The following is a 23,568-nucleotide window of genomic DNA, read 5'->3' on the forward strand; positions in this document are numbered from 1 at the left end:
AGAAACAGCTGAGCGTATTGTTCAGTGAATGTGAGTATGGTGAGTGTATTGTTCCTACAGTAGTACCCACCCTTGCAGTTGTAGCTGCCCTCTGTGTAGGTGAACTTCCTGGGGCGTCCCACCCTACGTCGGGGGCGGTCTGTGGAGGAGCAGGGAGGAGGGGCAGGTTGTCTCAGCAGGGCAGGCTGTCTGCCCCTACAGTCCTCATCTGCTGGGTTATAGTCACTGTCCTCTGGAGAGAAAAGAGTGAGAGAGTGAGTGGGTGAATCCCAAATCGACCACTAGTCCCTACACCCAAGTAACCAACCGACTGCCCAGCTGACCGGCCGATTGACCGGCTAACCGACCGACTGACCGGCTAACGGGCTAACTGACCGCCCGGCTGACCGTCCAGCTGACCAACCGACCGGCTAACTGACCGACCGACTGACTGACCGGTTAACCAACCAACTGACCGCCCGGCTGACAGTCCAGCTGACCGACCGACCGGCTAACGGGCTAACTGACCGACCGACTGACCGGTTAACCAACCAACTGACCGCCCGGCTGACCATCCAGCTGACCGACCGACCGGCTATCGGCTTCTTGTGACAAGTGCTTATATAAAAAAAACTTGGATGGATCATGGATCTCAACGTACCTTCAGAGTCATCGATGGCCCCAGCGTCTACGATGTCTTCGTCCTCTGCCTCCTCAGGCTGTGGCTCTGGTTTCACCTCAGCCTGCTGACGGGCCAACGTATCACTACGCCTGGGCCGACCACGCTTCTTAGGAGGGGGGCCACCTGGAAGTCACACAGCACACCACCAATCAGATCATTGTATTCCATTCAGGACCATCAATCAGCTCAATCAAATCCAATTTTTCCCTTTGGGGATTGATTTAGGCATATTCCTTTTAGTTTCTAGTGGAGCGCAGAACCTCAGTTTAGGAGTTAATAAAGCACTATCTCGTTTTATTTGATCATATTCCATACAGGCCTCGTTGGCAGAGCGCACGTTCGGTAAATGATAAAAAGGTTGTATTAGTCTATTTTCCCCAGGGGGATAAATAAAAGTTGTAATCTAATTAATTAAGCTGAGGATAAATAGTTTTAATCTAATTATTTCAATTGAGGATTAATAAAGTTTGATTCCATTTGAATTCAGTTTCTGCCCTCAGATGTGTCTAGGTCTACGTCTAAACTGAGGATCAATACTAGTGATTAATTCATAGATGGCTGCCTCCTGTACTGTATGTTTATGTGTCTTTCTTCCCTCAGTTCTCTCTAGGTGGGATGGGGCTACTGACCTGTGGGTTTGAAGTGCCTGTCTCTCAGTTCGCTCTAGATGGATTGGGGCTACTGTACCTGTGGGTTTGAAGTGCCTGTCTCTCAGTTCTCTCGAGATGGGATGGGGCTACTGTACCTGTGGGTTTGAAGTGCCTGTCTCTCATGTGGTTGATGAGGGTGTCTTTGGAGACGCTCTTGTAGGGACACATCTTGCATTTGAACTGCTGAACGATCACCACCTCCATCATCTCCTCCAGTTCAGCCATGGTGTGGGGGACGGTGACCCCTGGTCCTCTTCCAGCCCCGGCCCCCTCCTCCACGGCTGAAGTTCTAGACCCCCGCACCATGCCGCCCTCCTCTCCCCTGAAAGGCCTCCCCAGACTGGGGGACCACTGAGGCTCAGGGGCCCCCTCAACCTCAGGCTCCAGGCGGGAGAAGTAGGTCCCACTGCTGCTGATGTAAGGGCCAGGCTGGCTCTCTGTGCACTCCATAGCCTCTGCTGAGCCTGCTGTGTCTGCCTGGGGGTGGTGGTCTGTGCCTGATCCCACGGTGTCTGCCTCAGGGTGGTGGTGGTCTGATCCCACAGTGTCTGCCTCGGGGTGGTGGTGGTCTGTGGAGGAGCCCTCGCCTCCCTCCCCTATCCCAGTGTACCGCCCCGGGGAGGCCTCTGGGCCAGTGCTGCTGCTGGTGGTCTCCATGTAGTGGGAGTGCTGGGGCTGCTGCTGGTCAGAGTGCTGTGGCTGGTCTGGGTCCTGGTCTGGGCCCTGGTTCTGGTCTGGGCTCTTGTTTGGGTCCTCCCTTTGCCCTTCCTGATCCTGGTAGTTGGAACAACCGGGCTGCTCTGAATCTGCAGCAACAAACTCCACATACTGCTGTAGGGTACGGTGACTCTGGGAGTGGTTAGGCAGGGTACAGTGACTCTGGGAGTGGTTAGGCAGGGTACGGTGACTCTGGGAGTGGTTAGGCAGGGTTAGGTGACCCTGGGAGTGGTTAGGCAGGGTTCGGTGACTCTGGGAGTGGTTAGGCAGGGTTAGGTGACCCTGGGAGTGGTTAGCTCTGCTGCTGCTGTCGATGTAGCTCTGAGAGTGCTGTGGCCTCAAATCCTCGTCACACTCCAGGTACACCTCCGTCCCCGCACTGCAGTCCACAACATAGTGAGAGTGGCGTCGTCGAATGCCAGGGGACGAGGGATTGGAGTCGGCGGCTCCGCTACCCTCCACGTACCCCCGCAGGTCCTGGTCAGAGTTGTCGACTACACCGTACTCCGGGAAGCGGGACAGAGACCGGGACGAGATCCTAGTCTGGTCAGGTTCCTCGTCGTCTACATACGAGGAGGACGACTCTCCAGTCTGGTCAAATCAAATAGTTAAACTTTATTTAAAACTGCATTTAAAAATGTAACACACTTTACCGTAGAACAACGGAATAAAAGAAACTGAAAAGCCATAAAGGAGATAAAACAAGAAGGATTTCTAAAATAACAATTAAATCCTTGACTTAAAAGGTGTGTTTTCAAACGTGACTCAAAAAAAACTAAATCGTGTCTGCCCCTTACCTGGTCAGGTCCGTCTACGTCTCCACCGCTACAGTCCATGTACTGAGATGCGTGGGAGTGCTGGGGCTGGTTGTCCTGGTCCTCATGGTCTGGGTAGTGGCTGCCAGAGGGCTGGTCTGGCTGGTCAGGGTGCAGGTTATCTTGCATGACATAAAACATTTTATGAAAAAAAAGGGACAGCATTCACTTGAAATCTCTATGTTTCAATGTTCTTTCATGGCAACCCACTGGCATACGTTGCATATTTCATACCCTGCATGTCTCCCTGGTCGTGGCAGGTGGAGGTAGGACCCTCTCCCAGAGCCTCGATGGTGATGCGGTGATGGCTGGACAGGGCCGAGGATGACGTGTGAGCTACCATAGGAGAGGGAGAAACGACACGGGTCAGACCTGGATAACTCTAGTTTTAACTCTGCTTTGTGGAAAGTAACTCTCTGTCTGGGTCTAGTACAAACCTGGATAACTCTAGTTTTAACTCTGCTTTGTGGAAAGTAATTATCTTTCCAGGGGACAAATAGTAACTTTGGAGGTGACTACAACTATCTGAATACAGATGTCAGGAAGTGACTCCTTTTCTGAAACTATTGGATTGGGTGCCTTCAACTAATGGCAGGGCTGTATCTGGAACTGATGTTGGATTGGCTGTCTTCAACCAATGGCAGGGCTGTGCCTGGAACTGTATGTTGGATTGGCTGCCTTCACTAATGGCAGGCATGGATCTGGAACTGCATGTTGGATATAGAAATATAATGAATAGAGCACATACAATCTCCTATCCTATCCTGACAAGTTATAGTTGATCTACGCAATACATTTCTATCTGAACATTGTGTAAATGTCCATTCTCTTGAATGTCCATTGCCCCAGGTGTACATTATCAAGTGAAACCAATTAACTAATGATATTTTTGTACAAAGAAGTATAAATAAGTTGTGATGCTCAACTATTCCAATCTGACATTCATTTCTTTAGAGCTTCTGTCCAAAACGCAACATACACACATTCTTCATATTTGTTAAGGCTTGGTAATTGTGGAGGAGGAATGAGGCGCAGGAACCAGCGAACACAGGGTAGTGGTGTTTTTAATATACACTCACCAAAAAAAAACAAATGTTCCCACACACAGGGGAGAAAATACATGCGGCGTACAACAACGTCGACATGAACACAAGCCGTCACACAAGAAACAATCATTAATCCCGCACGAACAGGAGCGGGCCAGCTAAACTAAATAGCCCCTCTAATGGCTAATTGACCACAGGTGTCACAAAATAAAAAAAGGGAAAAGCAAAAGGGAATCGGTGGCAGCTAATAGGCCGGTGACGACGACCGCCGAGCGCCACCCGAGCAGGAGGGGGCGCCACCGTCGGTGGGAATCGTGACAGTACCCCCCTCCTGACGCGCGGCTCCCGCAGCGCGCCGACACCGGCCTCGAGGTCGACCCGGAGGGCGAGGGGCAGGGCGATCCGGACGGAGGTGGTGGAACTCCCTCAACATAGATGGGTCCAGGACGTCCGCCGCCGGCACCCAGCACCTCTCCTCCGGGCCGTACCCCTCCCAGTCCACGAGGTACTGTAGGCCCCTCGCCCGGTGTCGCGAGTCCAGAATGGCCCTTACGCTGTACGCCGGGGACCCCCCGATGTCTAGAGGGGGCGGAGGGACCTCCGGCACCTCATCTTCGTGAAGGGGACCAGCTACCACCGGCCTGAGGAGAGACACATGAAACGAGGGGTTAATACGGTAATAGGAAGGGAGTTGCAACCGATAACACACCTCGTTTATCCTCCTCAGGACTTTGAAGGGCCCCACACACTGCGGCCCCAGCTTCCGGCAGGGCACGCGGAGGGGCAGGTTCCGGGTCGAGAGCCAGACCCTGTCTCCCGGTGCGAACACGGGCGCCTCACTGCGGTGGCGGTCAGCACTCCTCTTCTGCCGTGCACTGGCCTCCTTTAGTGAGTCCTGGACGGCTCTCCAGGTCTCCTTGGAGTGCTGGACCCAGTCCTCCACCGCAGGAGCCTCGGTCTGACTCCGGTGCCATGGTGCCAGGACCGGCTGGTAACCTAACACACACTGAAAGGGTGATATGTTAGTAGAGGAGTGGCGAAGTGAGTTCTGGGCTAACTCAGCCCAGGGAATATACCTCGCCCACTCCCCTGGCCGGTCCTGGCAATACGACCTCAGGAACCTGCCCACCTCCTGGTTCACCCTCTCCGCCTGCCCATTGCTCTCGGGGTGATAACCGGAGGTCAAACTGACCGAGACCCCCAGCCGCTCCATAAACGCTCTCCAGACCCTGGATGTGAACTGGGAACCTCGATCAGAGACAATGTCCTCCGGCACCCCGTAGTGCCGGAAGACGTGGGTAAATAGGGCCTCCGCAGTCTGCAGGGCCGTAGGGAGACCGGGCAATGGGAGGAGACGGCAGGACTTAGAGAACCGATCCACAACCACCAGAATCGCCGTGTTCCCCTGAGAGGGGGGAAGATCTGTCAGGAAGTCAATGGACAGGTGCGACCATGGTCGTTGTGGAACGGGGAGGGGCTGTAACTTCCCTCTTGGTAGATGCCTAGGAGCCTTACTCTGGGCACACACCGAACAGGAAGAGACATAGGCCCTCACGTCCTTAGCTAAGGTGGGCCACCAGTACTTCCCCCTTAGACTCCCCACTGTCCTCGCCTCACCAGGATGACCCGCAGTAGGTAGCGTGTGCGCCCACCGAATCAAACGATCACGAACACCGAGCGGCACATACATGCGCCCCACGGGCACCTGCGCAGGCGCAGGTTCCAACACCAATGCCCGCTCGATGTCCGCGTCCACCTCCCATACCACAGGTGCCACCAGCCTAGACGCTGGAATGATGGGAGTTGGATCGATGGGCCGGTCCTCCGTGTCATAGAGACGGGACAGCGCGTCGGCCTTAGTATTTAGGGAACCCGGTCTATAGGAGATGGTAAACCTAAACCGGGCGAAGAACATGGCCCACCTCGCCTGACGTGGATTCAGTCTCCTCGCTGCCCGGATGTACTCCAGGTTTCGGTGGTCGGTCCAGATGAGAAAGGGGTGTTTAGCCCCCTCAAGCCAGTGCCGCCACACCCTCAAAGCTTTAACCACTGCTAGCAACTCCCTGTCCCCCACATCGTAGTTACGCTCCGCCGAACTGAGCTTCTTCGAAAAGAAAGCGCAGGGGCGGAGTTTCAATGGCGCACCCGAGCGCTGTGATAGCACGACACCCACCCCAGCCTCGGATGCGTCCACCTCCACTACGAACGCTAAAGACGGGTCCGGGTGCGCCAACACGGGTGCGTCGGTGAACAGCGTCTTCAATTTCTTGAAGGCTCCGTCCGCCTCCGTCGACCATCGCAAACGCACCGGCCCCCCCTTCAGCAGTGAGGTAATGGGAGCCGCTACCTGGCCAAAACCCCGGATAAACCTCCGGTAGTAATTGGCAAAGCCTAAAAACTGCTGCACCTCCTTCACCGTCGTTGGAGTCGGCCAATTACGCACGGCCTTAACGCGGTCACACTCCATCACCACCCCCGTGGTGGAAATGCGATAACCCAGAAAGGAGACGGCTCGTTTGGAAAACTCACACTTCTCAGCCTTAACGTATAGGTCATGCTTCAGCAGTCTACCAAGCACCTTGCGCACCAGGGACACATGCGCGGAGCGGGTGGCGGAATATCAGAATGTCATCGATATATACAATCACGCCCTGCCCGTGCAGGTCCCTGAGAATCTCGTCAACAAAGGATTGAAAGACGGCTGGAGCATTTTTCAACCCATACGGCATGACGAGGTACTCATAATGGCCCAATGTGGTACTAAAGGCGGTTTTCCACTCGTCTCCCTTCTTGATACGCACCAGGTTATACGCGCTCCTGAGATCCAGTTTTGTGAAGAACTGCGCTCCGTGAAATGATTCCACCGCCGTAGCGATGAGAGGTAGTGGGTAACTAAACCCCACCGTAATAGCGTTTAGACCTCGGTAATCAATGCACGGACGCAGACCTCCCTCCTTTTTCTTCACAAAAAAGAAACTCGAGGAAGCGGGTGAGATGGAGGGCCGAATGTACCCCTGTCCCAGGGATTCCGTGACATATGTCTCCATAGCCGCCGTCTCCTCCTGTGACAAGGGGTACACGTGACTCCTGGGAAGCGCAGCGTTAACCTGGAGATCTATCGCACAATCCCCCTGTCGATGAGGTGGTAATTTAGTCGCCCTCTTTTTACAAAAAGCGATCGCCAAATCGGCGTATTCGGGGGGAATGCGCACGGTGGACACCTGGTCTGGACTCTCCACTGACGTGGCACCTATGGAAACTCCTAGACACCTACCTGAACACTCCTCTGACCACCCCTGGAGAACCCCCTGTTTCCACGAAATACGGGGATTGTGACCAGCCAGCCAGGGGACCCCCAGCACCACCGGAAACGCAGGCGAGTCAATAAGGAAAAAACGAATGCGTTCTTATGATTCCCCAGCGTTACCATGTCCAGTGGCACCGTAGACTCCCTGACTAGCCCTGACCCTAATGGTCGGCTATCTAGGGAGTGCACGGGGAAAGGAGAATCTATCGGCACCCGCGGAATGCCCAGCTTAATGGCAAGTCCACGGTCCATAAAATTCCCAGCTGCGCCTGAATCGACTAGCGCCCTATGCTGGGAAGAGGGAAAAAATTTAGTAAACAAAACAGGTAAAAACACATGACCAACAGGGGGTTCTGGGTGAATCTGGTGCTGACTCACCTGAGGTAACCGAGAAGTGTTCTGCCTACCATCTCGACTCCCAGACTGGCTCCTCCGGCACCGGTCGGCCGTGTGTCCTCTCCGACCACAGCTGGTGCAGGAGGAGCCACCTCCTCCGGTGCCCCTTGGCACGGCCCCCCCTACCTCCATAGGGGTAGGGGCGGGGGTGCACGGGGGTGGAACGGGCAGGACCCTCTCCGAACGCCCGCGGGCAGCCAGCAAGTTGTCCAGTCGTATGGACATATCTATCAGTTCGTCCAGGGACAGAGGTTTGTCCCGACAGGCCAGCTCCCTGCGGACGTCCGCCCGGAGACTGCAGCGGTAGTGGTCTATGAGGGCCCTGTCGTTCCACCCCGCCCCAGCAGCCAAGGTCCTGAAGTCCAGCGCGAAGTCCTGGGCACTCCTCGTCTCCTGCCTGAGGTGGAACAGCCGTTCACCCGCCGCTCTTCCTTCCGGAGGGTGGTCGAACACGGCCCGAAAGCGGCGGGTGAACTCCGGGTAGTGGTCCCTCGCCGGGTCTGGACCGTTCCAGACCGCATTAGCCCACTCCAGAGCTCTGCCCGTCAGGCAGGAAACGAGGGCACTCACGCTCTCCTCCCCCGTGGGAGCAGGTCTAACGGTGGCCAGGTACAGCTCAAGCTGGAGCAAAAACCCCTGGCACCCAGCCGCCGCCCCATCGTACTCCCTCGGGAGCGCCAGACGAAGCGCGCCAGAGCCAGACGTCATGGGAGGCGAAGATGGCTGTATCGGGGCAGGTGGAGGTGGAGAGAGGATACCACTTCTCTCCCATCTGTCCATCCTCTCCATCATCTGGTCCATTGCCGATCCGATGCAATGGAGGACTGTCGTGTGGTGGAGTACGCGTTCCTCCATCGAGGGCAGAGGAGTGGCCGCTGCTCCCGCTGATTCCATGCCTTCTATCGTGGTGCGGGATTCTGTTAAGGCTTGGTAATTGTGGAGGAGGAATGAGGCGCAGGAACCAGCGAACACAGGGTAGTGGTGTTTTTAATATACACTCACCAAAAAAAAACAAATGTTCCCACACACAGGGGAGAAAATACATGCGGCGTACAACAACGTCGACATGAACACAAGCCGTCACACAAGAAACAATCATTAATCCCGCACGAACAGGAGCGGGCCAGCTAAACTAAATAGCCCCTCTAATGGCTAATTGACCACAGGTGTCACAAAATAAAAAAAGGGAAAAGCAAAAGGGAATCGGTGGCAGCTAATAGGCCGGTGACGACGACCGCCGAGCGCCACCCGAGCAGGAGGGGGCGCCACCGTCGGTGGGAATCGTGACAATATTTCACATTTCTAAATCAGAAATAATTGCTTATGAGTACCTTCATGTGTGTATGTGTAAAATACTATTGTTCTCAGATTCTTCATTTTATAGATTTTAGATGTGTATTAAAATGGGGTTTTGTTGCAAAACGCTATATATCAATTGTTTAGCTGAAACAAAATGTTTGTGTCCTTTACACACACACAAAACAATGGTTCTAAATAGTATCAGATAGGGGTTCTTTGGCTTGTAACTATAGCGGAACCCTTTTTGGTTCTTTATAGAACCCTTTTTGAAGATTCAATAAAGAACCATTCTCATAAGTTTCTATATGGAACCTTTGACTTGTGGTTTCACCTAGCTATCTTAAGATAAATGCACTAACTAAGTCGCTCTAGATAAGAGCATCTACTAAATGACTAACATGTCAAACGTAAATACTTTACATGCATGATCTCATATTACTGTATTGATAAATGTTTTATTTAAAAAATATCTCATATATACACTGAGTGTACAAAACATTAAGGACGCCTTCCTAATATTAAGTTGCATCCCCCGTTTTCCCCCTCAGAACAGACTCAATCCGTCGGGACATGGACTCTACATGGTGTTGAAAACGTTCCACAGAGATGCGGTCCCATGTTGACTACAATGCTTCCCACAGTTGTGTCAAGTTGGCTGGGTGTTCTTTGGGTGGTGGACCATTCTTGATACACAGGAAACTGTTGAGCGTGAAAAACCCTGCAGCGTTGCAGTTCTTGACATAAACCGGTGCGCCTGTCACCTACTACCATACCCCGTTCAAAGCCACTTAAATTGTTGTCTTGCCCATTCACCCTCTGAATAGCACACATACACAATCCATGTCTCAATTGTTTCAAGGCTTAAAAATCCTTCTTTAACCTGTCTCCTCCCCTTCATCTACACTGATTGAAGTGGATTTAACAATTGACATCAATAAGAGATCATGGCTTTCACCTGGATTCACCTGGTCAGTCTATGTCATGGAAAGAGCAGGTGTCCTTAATGTTTTGTATACTCCGTGTATATTGATGTCACAAAATGTATCATTTGTACAGTTCTTTATTAAAAGTGTAGTTATTTGTCACATTTGACTGTAAAATCAAGCAGTACTACCCATTTCTCTGCGAGTGAGGTTGATATATAACGTTTTGCAACAAAACATGATTATTTGTCCGTCATTGAACAACCCCATTCCATGATAAGATGGTGAAAAAACATCTCTTTCATAAGTTCTTTAAACAACAAAAGCTAATTTACCAACATTTCCTGATTTATAGCTTTTTGAAATTAAACTCTTCATTTGATCTACACAATACATTTCTATCTTTACATTCTGTAAATATCCATTCTCCTGAATGTCCATCGCTCCAGGTGTACCTAATCAAGTCAAACCAATCAACCAATGATATTTTGTTTCAAAAACACACTATACCATCTTTAAAGGGATAGTTTTTTCAGAATACAAACATGATGTTCAACCTGCCTTGGCTGTGTTTGCTTCTGATTTCTTGACTTACAAAATCATGAAACATACTTATTCCTTTCACTGAGGGAAAGAGGGGAATGTATAACGTTTGCATTGTGTCAGAATATGTTGTTGTTAGCCATCAGGGATGCTATGGGGAGGGATCCTCTGGAGGAGAAGAGACACAGTCTGGTACCAGTCACCATATCAGCCGTGAGTTGGGGAGGAGCGTTGTACTTTGAGGCAGAGGTCAGGTCAGATGAAGTGAGGAAGAACAGATATCACGAAAGGTTCTGTCTAGCAACAGAGATGCATTGGCTGTTCAGACGTGTAGGAGGAGACTCAGCATAGGAGAAAGGGTTAAATATCAGTGCTTGTGTGACTATGTCTTTTGTCTGTTCAGCTGTTCGACCCTTTGGGGTGAATAAACTTGATTTATGCTTTCATAGAGTCCGTCGAGTTCTTACTCTGATATTTAGAACCTAACAGCTGTATTTGATTCCAGAAGGCAGTTTTGGAATGTTTCGTTTCCCTTCGATACTTAAGAGCCATATTTTGTTACAGTTAGCATTCTCACTAACACTTAACATTAAAACACTATTGTGCCTATGTAGAAAAACTAATTTACTTTTGAAGCAACATTTTATTAGCATGTTGTTACATAATACTTTAGTAATAGCATTTTGATTGTCTAGCAATGAGCGGAGAGTTTTTGTAACTACTGTACACAAGCGGAATTAGTTACTGTAGCCTGTGAGAGAAAAGCTCACCATCATCTGATCCTTGTAGTATCAAATACTGACCCTCACTGGTCTCTGCAGCGCCGTCCTCTGCACTGGTCACTGCTATACAACCTGGAGAACAATGATACATAGATATTGACTGTGATGGACAGATTACATTACCTGAATGGCGTATGTTGTACTGACATTGATTGTTACGTTTGTGTCTAATGTTTTATATATTTTCACGATTGATAGGAATCAAATTCCCTTCGGGGAAAATGTTTTCATTCCCTCACCATTCATGATGTCGGGTCCGATGGTAGACTCTATGATCTTGTCTATGGCTGATCCCAGATCTGAGGAGGTGGAGGCTGTCGAGTCAGACACCGCCGCGCTGGAGTGAACCATCACCTGTAATACAATATACGGTATGACGTTTTTTTAAATGTATTTTTAACCTTCATTTAACTAGGCAAGTCAGTTAAGAAATAAATCTTATTTACAATGACGGCCTAGGAACAGTTGGTTAACTGCATTGTTCAGGGGCTGAACAACAGATTTGTACCTTGTCAGCTTGGGGATTCGATCTAGCAACCTTTCGGTTACTGGCCCAACAATCTAACCACTAGGCTACATGCCGCCCCTTCTATCCAAAGTGACTAATGATCAGTGACTTTCAACTAAGGTAGGTAAAATAACCATATATCAGTCAATCCAAGTCAAACCTAAAAGAAACACAGTTATCACGCATCAGTCAATCCAAGTCAAAGCTAAAAGAAACACAGCTATTAGCTAAATCAATGCTAGTAAGAAAAGAGTGTAGTACACCAGTAAAAAAATAAATAGGGGGGGGGAAGGGTACTATGGAGGTGAACCAAGGTGTGCTTGAATATTAGAGATGCTCACCTGGGCTGACCCAGACACCAGGATGGACTGCGTTACAGTGGAGACGCTGGTGCACTGGGCCACAGAGGAGGAGTCTGGGAGGTGGACGGTGGCCCTGTGGTGGGTGACATCCGTACTGGAGCTAGTCTCTGGTAGGAACACCTGGAAACAGAAACACGGGTGAGAGGCATGGACATGGAGACTAACTAAAACTTAAGGTCACTGTGGATAGTCCCATATAGATGCTCTACAGATGGTCATACTGTCAACAAACTATCTGTTGATAAGCAACTGCTTGTTATGGTTAGGGTTAGGTTGAGAATAAGGGTTAGGGTTAAGTTTAGGGTTAGGATAATGGTTAAGGTTAGTAGATAAGTTAGTTGAAATGTTGTTGACAGTTATTGAACATCTACAAACCATCTATTTGGGACTATCCAAAATAAAAGTGTTACCAAATCACTAGAGCCCCAACCAGGACAATCAAACATAGACGTCTTTGGATCCTTGAAAAAGTGCTTTATAAAATGTATTATGATTATCATTACAAACACACAGGCTTTAAGTGTATTACTTTTGACTTTATTACACAGATGCTAATGGTTTGTATCTCTTGTATGTTACATAGCATTAAAGTTTGATGATTCTGAACAGTTCAGTGTTGTTGTTCATACCAGGACCCCCTCTGAGCTCTGTCCCACGTGGCAGTCTGACTCTGGGGCAATGCCGTGGTGGTGCTGGCTGTGATGGTGAGCCGCTGCATCACTGCTGTCTGCAGACATGGCCTCTGAGGACTCCATGCCCATACCGCTCTCCGATGGCTCCTCCATCCCGGACCCTGACGGACCCACATCACTGCTGCTCTCCACCTCTATCTCCCCTTCCATCTAGTATATAAAATATGGTCCATAGCAGAGCTTTTAGAATATAATGTTCATTTTCCCCAGAGGGAACTTCAGTATCCAAAGAGACTGGATGACATGTTCAGTGTGTGAGGGAATCAAACCCACAACCTTAGCATTGTCAACATAATGCTGTAACTCTCGAGCCATCTGACTCATTTCCATCCTTAGGACAGTCATGGTCACACTAGAGACATCTATATTGATGATGGATACCAGTTTTCAACTATCATACGTCTATCGAATATCCATCTTCTGGCATTAGCCTATTTTTTCACATGGAGTGTACTTTTAATTGGATACTGATTGTGTTAAATGCCCATACATTTTTTTAAAGAATTGCAGCTTATTGCATATCAGTTAGAGGTGTTTCTCTAGAGTAGCATTTGTGAGGGTGCTTTGTTGAACGGACTCCTTTCTGTTGGTCTTTGAGTGTGAAGGTAAACAATGATGAACATACATACTGATGAACATACAGTAGCTAGCTAGTTAGCTACATGGCTAACTGTAACTTAATCACATTGGACGTGGTTTCTTCTTCTTTGTGCTTAGATAGCCAAAGTGAAAGCCAAGTTTACTAGCTAGTAGCTAAACTAGCTAGTAATAGCAGCTTTGCTAGGAAGACAGCAAGGTTAGTTAGCCAGCTAATGTTCGTTCTTGGATAAGCCCGTCAGATCCTGGTAATATAGTACCGCTTACATGAGGTTGCACAACACATGCAACAAGGTCGGTGGCATAACAGGTCAAATATAGCCATTATTGTCGTTTTTATTTTTGACAACTCTAGCTAAACACATCTGGAGTCGAGCGTGTAGCTAATAACGACCCCTCTTTATGATTTAAACAAGCCTAGCTGCCCTCCCTCCTGCCTGCTCCGCCATTTCCCGCCAGCCTTCGTTTTGCATTCAGGCATTATACAACCTACCAAGGCGTGGGGCCTCGAGGGCCTCAGCAAAAAACAGATCGCCCAACGCTCGTTCCTGAAGAAAATGTAATTAATTTATCTATATAACACGAGATCCTGTGGGATTTTTACTTACCGTGTATTGCGAGTTGAATTCGTTTATGACTTAGTAGACACGCCAAACAGTATAAGAAGTTGTACGCGATAATTGCTACTCCATTCTAGTCGGGCGCCATCAGTATCTCCTTGCTTCCTGTTCGACAAACCGGATCTTATTCTGTTTTGCTAAAGTGGAAGCAGCTTTAAAAGGTTCTCCTTGCAGTTTCATTATGTTAAGGGCAGCTTTCCCCCCCCCCAATTAATCGTATTAAACGATTATACTCAATAAAGAGAATTAAGAGTATATTTAGATGTTTGGGGAATGTATAGGACTATTGTTTCCAGAGGAAGACGTATTACAGAATTTGACTACGAGCAGCGCAGTAATATCAAGTGTAATATCGAGCTTCTTACGATGTTGCGTCAAGCTGCTTGTTACAATTGTAAAATATAATCTTGAAGATTGTATAACCATGGTTAGATGTTACAACGTATCTATTTACTTAGATTTCTTATAATGTAGCAGTGGCAGTGGCACCTTAATAACGCTGGATGTTTGGCTCTGTCAGCTGTGTGGACATTCAACAACAACAAAAAACAGGCATAGCTCCAACTATTTTGCGGAACCTCATTGTGTTGACAGCAGAGAGGAAGAGGCTTGGTGACAGCTGCACAAGATGATTAGTTAGCTATACAGTTAAAATGACAACAACTAATAATGAAGTGCTATTTGTTTATTGAATTTCCAGTTCTAATACAAAACATTGATTTACTTACAAAATAACTTAAAAGTGATGGAGACACCAATGCGTGACATCCAGTGCAAAATACATGGCTTTTGAGCCAGTTCAGAAATATAAAATAACACCAAATAAACCAACATTGCATTGTTGAACACAAAAATAAAACCAGAGGGTAATATACATACAAATTCATGGCTCATCAAAAATATCTGCGCCAGGCAGATAGGCTTAAGCACCAACAGATTGTGAATCGGATCTGCTAGTGCTAAAATCGTTATTTCAGGGCTGTGGTTATCTGTCTCTGGACCCTAGACTAGAGGACAATAAACCCATTTACTCACACAGTTAGAAGGAAATTGCCCATACATGTGTATCATTTGGTTTGACCTGAATCAACTGGGGGGCAATATTTCACCATCATACAAAGCACACAAACTGGGGTGTTGTTTCAACTTTACAAACGGCACCCCTTACACCAACAGTACCACAAACACTCATCTGCATAATTCTCACATCATGGCATAGCAATAAGTTGGCAAGACAGCACAAACAAATCTGGGACTCAGGCTAAGAATGAACATCCTGTTGGAAAGGTTCTTAAATATTCAGCCCAGAAACAGTGCCATAGAAATATACATACTAGAACCGAGATGGCCCCTTAGACTGTCACGAAATACTGACTTGAATGGGGATACTCATTCTAGTATGTCAATTTCTATGGGTAAAGTAGCTCAGTAGCGGTAGTTGGAGGAGTCGGTACACTTCAGGATATCGTACTTCACGTATCCCACACGGTCTACCTGTCTCCTAGAGTTCATTCGCCAGTAAAAACGATCCCGACAGAAGTAGATGTGGCCTAGAGTAGAAACAATCACAATACGTTATGAGGAGTTATAACATGATTGTGAGTTACTACATGATTGTAATGTGTCTAACTTTGATAAGAAAGTACAAACTAAACTGACAGTTTGCTGTAATATTTTTTTGCTTCATGTAGAATAAAATAAGGCCCCTTTTAAAGGTCTACACACAGAGTAAATTAATAATGTAATATTTACCCTTGAAGTGGAAGACATCATGAGCATCATTGGGAACACCCCCGAAGACAATGTCTGTGAAGCGGGGATATCCCTTGTCGATATTCTGGCCCTTCACATCCAGCCTGTAAGGATCAGATACATTTGGTTTGGTTATTACAAAACACAGACCTACAGATACAGTAAATAGTTATAAGTTTAACCCTTCCTTGAGCTCTTCTGATCCTCTTCATCTTCTAGTTACATTTTAGGTCAGTATTCTCTAGGTTATGATAATATAACTTCTAACAATATTCTGCTGCTTAGCAGTCACTTTTATCCAAAGCAATTTACAATACAGTGAGTGCATGCATTTCTAGTGTGTGTATGCGATGACAATCCCTTCAGAACTTGAACCCACAACCTTATCTCAACACACCCTCCTTCCTGAACTCAGGTTTTTGTTCTACCTTATGTTCTTTTTTAGTACTAAATTGATATTGATTACTGCATTTTTTTTGTGTTTTAGAGCTAGCAAGAAAGGCATTTCACTGTACTTGTAAACGGGACATTGACACTTCACTCACCTCCAGTAGTTCTCTCCACTGAAGAGCAGCACCTTGCCTTTCCCTCTCTGTAGTGCTCCCTCCACCTTCTCTACAGTAGAGGGCAGACCCAGTTTGTCAATGCTGCGGGGTCCCAGGAGACTCTGTCCTGTATACACCCAGAACCTGGTGCCTGTGGGACAACAGAGACAAAGCTTAGAGTGATGTCGTCTGCGGTGTGTGTGTGTGTGTGTGTGTGTGTGTGTGTGTGTGTGTGTGTGTAAAAAAAAATCAGAATTTTGTTTACCTGAGAAGAAGTAGATTTTCTTTGTTACAAGGTCCTCAAAGGCCGTGTCAACAACGGCTGGCAGAGCTGGCCACCTCTCAGACATGGAGAACGGACCCTTCAGTCCACCGTCAGTCTTGCTTGACAGCCTCCAATATTGCCTGTTGGATCAGCAAAAAACATCACAATTATGAATTTAGCAATAATGTATAATTATATTCTACATTGTAAGATAATGGGCTACACTGTCAGAAGAAATTGTGCTATAATGAACCAAAAAGTGTTCATGAGCTCTTATGGTCCTTGTGGTGTAGATGTTCTTAGTAGTAAAAGGGAAATCCAGTGTAAGGAATATGTGAATCCTTGGCTTGTTTATTTACATTCTGTCCTGTACTCTTACATTGTATATCCTGTTTTTCTCTCCGGTTATCTCTCCCTTAGCTCATAACTCTATCCTGTATCTCTGGTTATTTCTCCCTGTAGCTCATAACTCTATCCTGTATCTCTCTCTGGTTATCGCTCCTTTAGCCCATAACTCTGTCCTGTATCTCTCTCCAGTTATCTCTCCCTTATCTCACAACTCTTGTGCTCTCTTAAAAGGGCACAACACCCATTTAACATCAAAGCCCTCAAAAAGGTTCTACTGTTTGACCGCAAAGCAACCTTCTTTTTTAAAAGGTTGCTCACCCGTCCTTGAAGAAGTGCAGGTCTCCATCGATCTCTGTGATGGTGTCGAACTTGTTGATCTGGCAGGGGTCCTGGGATGGGTCCACAGGGTGTGTGGTGGTGGGGCTGGTAGTGGTGGTAGTGGGGGTGTTGGGCTCAGGCTCATCGCTGGGACCAGGTGTAGGGATGGGGGGCCCAGGGGGTGTGGGGTCAGGGCCTGTCTTGGATCCTGGGTGGGAAGATAGTGGGAAGGAAGGCAATGAATGAAATGAACAACACTTAACTATTGTCATTGTTGTTCAATTACCATCTGGTCTCTGTGGTGATAGAGGGAAATACTGCGTTGTTGTATGTATGTATGTATGTATGTATGTATGTATGTATGTATGTATGTATGTATGTATGTTGTGAATTCTGTGGGATCACATGATATTGCAGCCTGGTGCAAGGTCTGTTTGTTTTGCCAACTCCTATGGTCGTTGTCAGTCAAGAAAGCACAAACAGATCTAGGACCAGACTAGGGATATTGTGTAATCATGTCATATTGTGATAATATCATACCATAGAGATACTGAATGCCCTCAACATCATCTCCATGTAGGGAGAAGTCTTCAACGTAGCTGTACATGGGATACATGAGGGCGTCTCTGATGTTGGAGTGGTCCAGACCCAGGGCATGACCAAACTCGTGGGCCGCAACCAGGAAGAGACTGTAGCCTGAAAGAGGAGAGGGTGAGTAGAAACACATCATTAAGTCAGTTGTGGTGTGCACTTATGGCATGAGTGTCAGTCTGCTATCATGCCAACTACCCGTCAATCATTGTCATGTTTGGCTGTAAAATTACAGTAATGGAGTTGGCTCGAGCACAAACAGATCTGGGACCAGGCTATAGAAGGAGACAACAGATTTGGGACCAGGCTACAGAAGGAGACAACAGATCTGGGACCAGGCTATAGAAGGAGACAACAGATCTGGGACCAGGCTATAGAAGGAGACAAAAGATCTGGGATTAGGCTATAGAAGGAGACAACAGATCTGGGGTTAGGCTATAGAAGGAGACAAAAGATCTGGGATTAGGCTATAGAAGGAGACAACAGATCTGGGGTTAGGCTATAGAAGGAGACAATAGATCTGGGACCAGGCTATAGAAGGAGACAAAAGATCTGGGATTAGGCTATAGAAGGAGACAACAGATCTGGGGTTAGGCTATAGAAGGAGACAACAGATCTGGGACCAGGCTATAGAAGGAGACAAAAGATCTGGGACCAGGCTATAGAAGGAGACAACAGATCTGGGATTAGGCTATAGAAGGAGAAAACAGATCTGGGACCAGGCTAGTGCACCTACAGGAATATACACTTTCCACACTATTGAACCAAGATGAGCTATACTGCGCTAGCCTGGTTACGCATATACCTAGAATTGTGCTGGAAAGGGCATTTTGAAAGTAAATGATCTGAGCCAGCAGTTTGAATCAGCATGGTAGGTGCCCTGACATTGTCTCTGACTGTCAGCCAGCAGTTTGAGTCAGCATGGTAGGTGCACTTGCGCTGTCTCTGACTGTCAGCCAACAGTTTGAGTCAGCATGGTAGGTGCACTGACGTTGTCTCTGACTGTCAGCCAGCAGTTTGAGTCAGACGGTAGGTGCACTTACGCTGTCTATGTCACTCACCCCTATCTGGGCAGAAGCCCCATTTCGTGTCTGCGTCAAAGTCGCTGGTGGTAGCGCACCACAGCCTGCCGTCTCCCCGTCCCTCGCTGGTGCATGAGTCATACTTCTTCCCCAGGAAGACAAAGGGGAACTGGCACGGCTCTCCCTCAGAGTTTCCACCAATCACAGCCGTATCTGTCATAACACAGACACAACACTATTAGGGAACATGTGTCACTGAAGGCAGGCTAGTGATTAATGTATGTGTGACAGTAATCAGCCCTGGGTTCAAATACTATTTGTTTTCTTTAGCTGTGCTTGATTGAGGTTTCCTGGAGCAATGGAACCATTGGAATAGTCCCAAAAATGCAAACCCTGCCCATCTGACTCTCCAGACAGAATCAATAAAACATTCAACGTATTTGAAATAAAAATAATACTATTTGAACCCAGGTCTGGTAGTGGTTGTAAAGGTGATACTCCCTCACCTCTGTTGGGACAGAAGCCATATTTCTTATCCTTGTCAAAGTTGTCTGTGGTGGAACACCAGCGGTATCCATCACTGCGACCCTCTGTCGTGCAACCTTCATATGTCTCCCCCTGGAACACGAAGGGGAACACACATTCTTTGCCGTTGCTGTTTCCGTCGAATGTGTACAGAACTGTGTGTGAGAAAAGGAGAGAGGGAGCAAGAGAGAGAAAGAGGTAGAGAGACAGGGGGCATATGATTAGAGGCATGTCAAAGCAAACTCTGTCTAAAATACTTTCTGACCAATCATTCCTCTCAAGTATTAACTATCAATCTTACGTTCACTTGGACAGAAGCCGAATTTCTTATCTCTGCCGTAGTCGGCTGTGGTGGCACACCAGGGCAGGTTGTCAGAGCGCCCCTCTGTGGTGCACGTGGAGTACTGCTTGCCCTCGAAGGAAAAAGGGAAGTAGCACAGGGCACCCTCTGCGTTGCCAAAGCTAGTCTTCACAGCTAGAACAAAAAAGTTATGTTTTTATTGGGAGCAATTGTCAACAATAGCTATTTCAAACATGATTAAATACATATAATAAGATGGTTCACAGCAGCTCAAGATTTCAATCCTACAGATGATGTGGGGATGTTGGCAGAGGCACATAGTTCAGTTCAATCTCAGTCAATAAGATGCTTAAAATGGACACTACGGGGTGACCTAGCATCATGAAATACTTCACACTAGGGCGAGACCTAGCTACATTAAATACTGGACATTACGGGTAGACCAATATCCATGAAATACTGGAAACTACTGGGAGACCTAGCTCCATGAAATACTGGACACTACGGGGAGACCTAGCTCCATGAAATACTGACTGACTGAAACAGCCAGGATTGACTATACACCTCCATGCTTACCTGCTCCTTTGCCAAGGGTCCAGTTTTCGTCATCGTCAAAGTGGGCGTCTCCCTGTATGCCCTCACCAGGGGGGAAGGCGTGGGCCAGAAGGCCGTCCTTACCATCGAAGGGGTAGCCGTCTCCATGATCTGGAAAATAACAAGGCAATGAATTAATTCCATTAATTTCATGCAGGGTTGGGGTCAAATATATTTCAATTTGGTCAGTTCAGTTCCTTCCTTTCATGTTTCTTCAATAAAGATTCATTTGGATGTGTATTCTTCAACTTAGAGATATGTTTTAAAAATGTAAATGTTCTGGGAGGCCGAGGCTGTTTAATTGATGCTTTCAGAGATTGTATGGCACATATTGCATAGCCTTGAAATCCAAAACTGATATGCTCCGTTTCACTGAAGTGAAGCAATTGGTGAAACAGAGCATCAGTTTGGATCCCAGGCTGCATACAGTTACTGCATCCCTTCTTACCTGCTTTTCCAAATGACACCATGATGTCGGCGGTGCCGTCAAACAGACGCGTGAAGGTGAGAGGGGTGACATCACTCCACACTTTGAAGGCTCTGGCGAAGGCATCGTCTATCAGAGACGCTTCCATGTCTGGAGAGTAGTTCAGGATCCTAGAGAGAAAAGTAACTCACTATGAAGGCAACTGAGGCTTGAACGGCCACATGTTTAGCTACTTGCTCTGTTTGCTATAAATCATATAGTATTTCCAGGCCATTGTTACACTGTGCATACCTGGCTTTAACATCTCCACACACTATACCTGTAACCCTAACTTCGTCCACACGCTCAATTGCTACCGACTGGGTGGATGAGATTACCCCAACCCTAATGCTAGAACCCTAAACCAGTCCCACATAATCCCCTTCACAGTACCTGTATGTAACATCATGATGATCCCATTTCAGGTCCCCGTCAAAGGTCTGGTAGGAGCGTACATCAGGGACCCCACAGCGAGGTGCCTTCATGGCTGCTACCGTAGACTTGTCCAGCGTCCCTGTCTCTTCCAACCCCATCTGCCTCTGCATTCTCATCAGAGCCTTGGAGGTGGACACCATGGACTGGAAACCACTGCGGTGCTGGACGTTCATGTAGCCAAACCTCTTCAGGTAGCTCTGGAGGTAGGAAACAATGAATGCAACCAGATTTAATAGATAATTAGATAAGTGCATATAATGAGATTGCAAATGTTGAGATAATTACATATAATTAGAAATTACTCCATTTAGATCGATTGACTTTAGGTTTATATTATAAGTCATGACATTGAGACACGATGGACAATTCGCCAAATTTATTTTCGCAATCCTCCACACACAGCCCAGGCTGTATGTTTTGTTTTCACGACAAATGAAATCTGTTTATAGGTTTAAAAAGCTAGAACATTTAATGCGTTTCTATGCATCTGCTACTCACGTCTGCCAGCTCCATATCCGTCATGTTCTTGAGGACATCTCCAGGGAAGGTGACAGACACGGTTTTCTTCAGGGGAACGCACCATCCACCTACTGTGCACATTGCCAACACTAGGAAAACCAGAACTCTATGGTGAGATCTCATGGTGAGACCAAGGTAAGATGAAAGTCGCCCAAAGTAATAGAGAAGATACTATGATGTGCCAGACAGCCAATGAAGGGACTCTCAGTGGCAGTAACAAAGCTTGTAGTGGATAGGATGTTCTCCTTTGGTGCTTTGTGCTTTGGGTTCAGTATTTATGCTCTTAGTCTTAGTCACCCTCTTAACCTCCACCCCCTTTCTCTCTCTCTCTCTCTCTCTCTCTCTCTCTCTCTCTCTCTCTCTCTCTCTCTCTCTCTCTCTCTCTCTCTCTCTCTATCTCTCTTCCAGTCATTACCCCTCCCACTGGGAGTGAGCATTATGTTATTGTTCAGGGGGTTTCCAAAATGTAGTAATCTACAAATGTATCCCAAATATCTAACTTTTTTTGTTCCGTTTTGACATGTACAAGGATCACAGGAGATTGGTGGAACCTTAATTAGGGAGGACAGGGCTCGTGGTAATGACTGGAGCGGAAATAAGTGGAATGATATCAAATACATCAAACACATGGTTTCCATGAGTTCGATGCCGTTCCATTCGCTCCGTTCCAGCCATTATTATGAGCTGTCCTCCCGTCACCAGCCTCCACTGACAAGGATAGCATACACAGTTGGGAACATACACAGTTTAATAATTATGTTTTGGCTTTTATTCTAGTCAAAGCAATGTATGGAATTTTGGCAAAAGAATGACACTATGACATAAATGTAATCTAAAATAACTATTTGTTATGGGAACCTATTTCCTGTAGTAACAGGAAATGCTAGAATAACAACCTATCCCTCAACGTAACCAAGACTGATTGTGGACTACAGGAAAAGGAGGACCGAGCACGCCCCCCATTCTCATCGGCGGGGCTGTAGTTGAGCAGGTTGAGAGCTTCAAGTTCCTTGGTGTCCACATCAACAACAAACTAGGTCCAAACACACCAAGACAGTCGTGAAGAGGGCACGACAAAGCCTATTCCCCCTCAGGAAACTAAAAATATTTGTCATGGGTCCTGAGACCCTCAAAAGGTTCTACAGCTACAACATCGAGAGCATCCTGACTGGTTGCATCACTGCCTGGTACGGCAATTGCTCAGCCTCTGACCGCAAGGCACTACAGAGGGTAGTGCGTACGGCCCAGTACATCACTGGGGTTAAGCTGCCTGCCATCCAGGACCTCTACACCAGGCGATGTCAGAGGAAGGCCCTAAAAATTGTCAACGACCCCAGCCACCCCAGTCATAGACTGTTCTCTCTAATACCGCATGGCACGCGGTACCAGAGTGCCAAGTCTAGGACAAAAAGGCTTCTCAACAGTTTTTACCCCCAAGCCATAAGACTCCTGAACAGGTAATCAAATGGCTACCCGGACTATTTGCATTGTGTGCCCCCCCCCCCCCCCCATTTTTACGCTGCTACTACTCTCTGTTTATCATATATGCATAGTCACTTTAACTATACATTCATGTGCATACTACCTGAATTGGGCCGACCAACCAGTGCTCCGACACATTGGCTAACCGGGCTATCTGCATTGTGTCCCGCCACCCACCAGCCGCCAACCCATCTTTTACGCTACTGCTACTCTCTGTTCATCATATATGCATAGTCACTTTAACCATATCTACATGTACATACTACCTCAATCAGCCTGACTAACCGGTGTCTGTATGTAGCCTCGCTACTTCTATAGCCTCGCTACTGTATATAGCCTGTCTTTTTACTGTTTTATTTCTTTACCTACCTATTGTTCACCTAATACCTTTTTTGAACTATTGGTTAGAGCCTGTAAGTAAGAATTTCACTGTAAGGTCTACACCTGTTGTATTCAGCGCATGTGACAAATAAACTTTGATTTCATT

The 23,568-nt window shown here is 47.3% G+C and overlaps 1 protein-coding gene across 1 annotated transcript in view; it reads right to left on the reverse strand.

The window, feature by feature from the left end:
• The window catches only part of LOC106566398 (uncharacterized), a 41,233-nt gene extending 19,334 nt beyond the window's left edge, over positions 1–21,899 (reverse strand). The window contains exons 1-23 of the mRNA XM_082959684.1: positions 21,579–21,899; positions 21,039–21,277; positions 20,628–20,776; positions 20,162–20,290; positions 19,586–19,759; positions 19,266–19,439; positions 18,799–18,972; positions 17,687–17,842; positions 17,147–17,354; positions 16,481–16,620; positions 16,216–16,366; positions 15,671–15,774; positions 15,347–15,468; positions 13,566–13,616; positions 12,639–12,851; positions 11,989–12,129; positions 11,379–11,493; positions 11,128–11,211; positions 3,078–3,179; positions 2,826–2,965; positions 1,407–2,619; positions 641–784; positions 71–232 (exon numbers count right to left, since the gene is read on the reverse strand). Of these exons, the coding sequence (XP_082815810.1) occupies positions 71–232; positions 641–784; positions 1,407–2,619; positions 2,826–2,965; positions 3,078–3,179; positions 11,128–11,211; positions 11,379–11,493; positions 11,989–12,129; positions 12,639–12,851; positions 13,566–13,616; positions 15,347–15,468; positions 15,671–15,774; positions 16,216–16,366; positions 16,481–16,620; positions 17,147–17,354; positions 17,687–17,842; positions 18,799–18,972; positions 19,266–19,439; positions 19,586–19,759; positions 20,162–20,290; positions 20,628–20,776; positions 21,039–21,277; positions 21,579–21,722 (4,429 nt within the window). The 5' untranslated portion in view covers positions 21,723–21,899. The remainder of the gene's footprint in view (positions 1–70; positions 233–640; positions 785–1,406; positions 2,620–2,825; positions 2,966–3,077; positions 3,180–11,127; positions 11,212–11,378; positions 11,494–11,988; positions 12,130–12,638; positions 12,852–13,565; positions 13,617–15,346; positions 15,469–15,670; positions 15,775–16,215; positions 16,367–16,480; positions 16,621–17,146; positions 17,355–17,686; positions 17,843–18,798; positions 18,973–19,265; positions 19,440–19,585; positions 19,760–20,161; positions 20,291–20,627; positions 20,777–21,038; positions 21,278–21,578) is intronic.
• Positions 21,900–23,568: the final 1,669 nt, after the last annotated feature.

Source organism: Salmo salar, chromosome 13 (genome assembly GCF_965601325.2).
Source record: "Salmo salar chromosome 13, fSalSal1, whole genome shotgun sequence".
Classification (NCBI taxonomy): domain Eukaryota; kingdom Metazoa; phylum Chordata; class Actinopteri; order Salmoniformes; family Salmonidae; genus Salmo; species Salmo salar.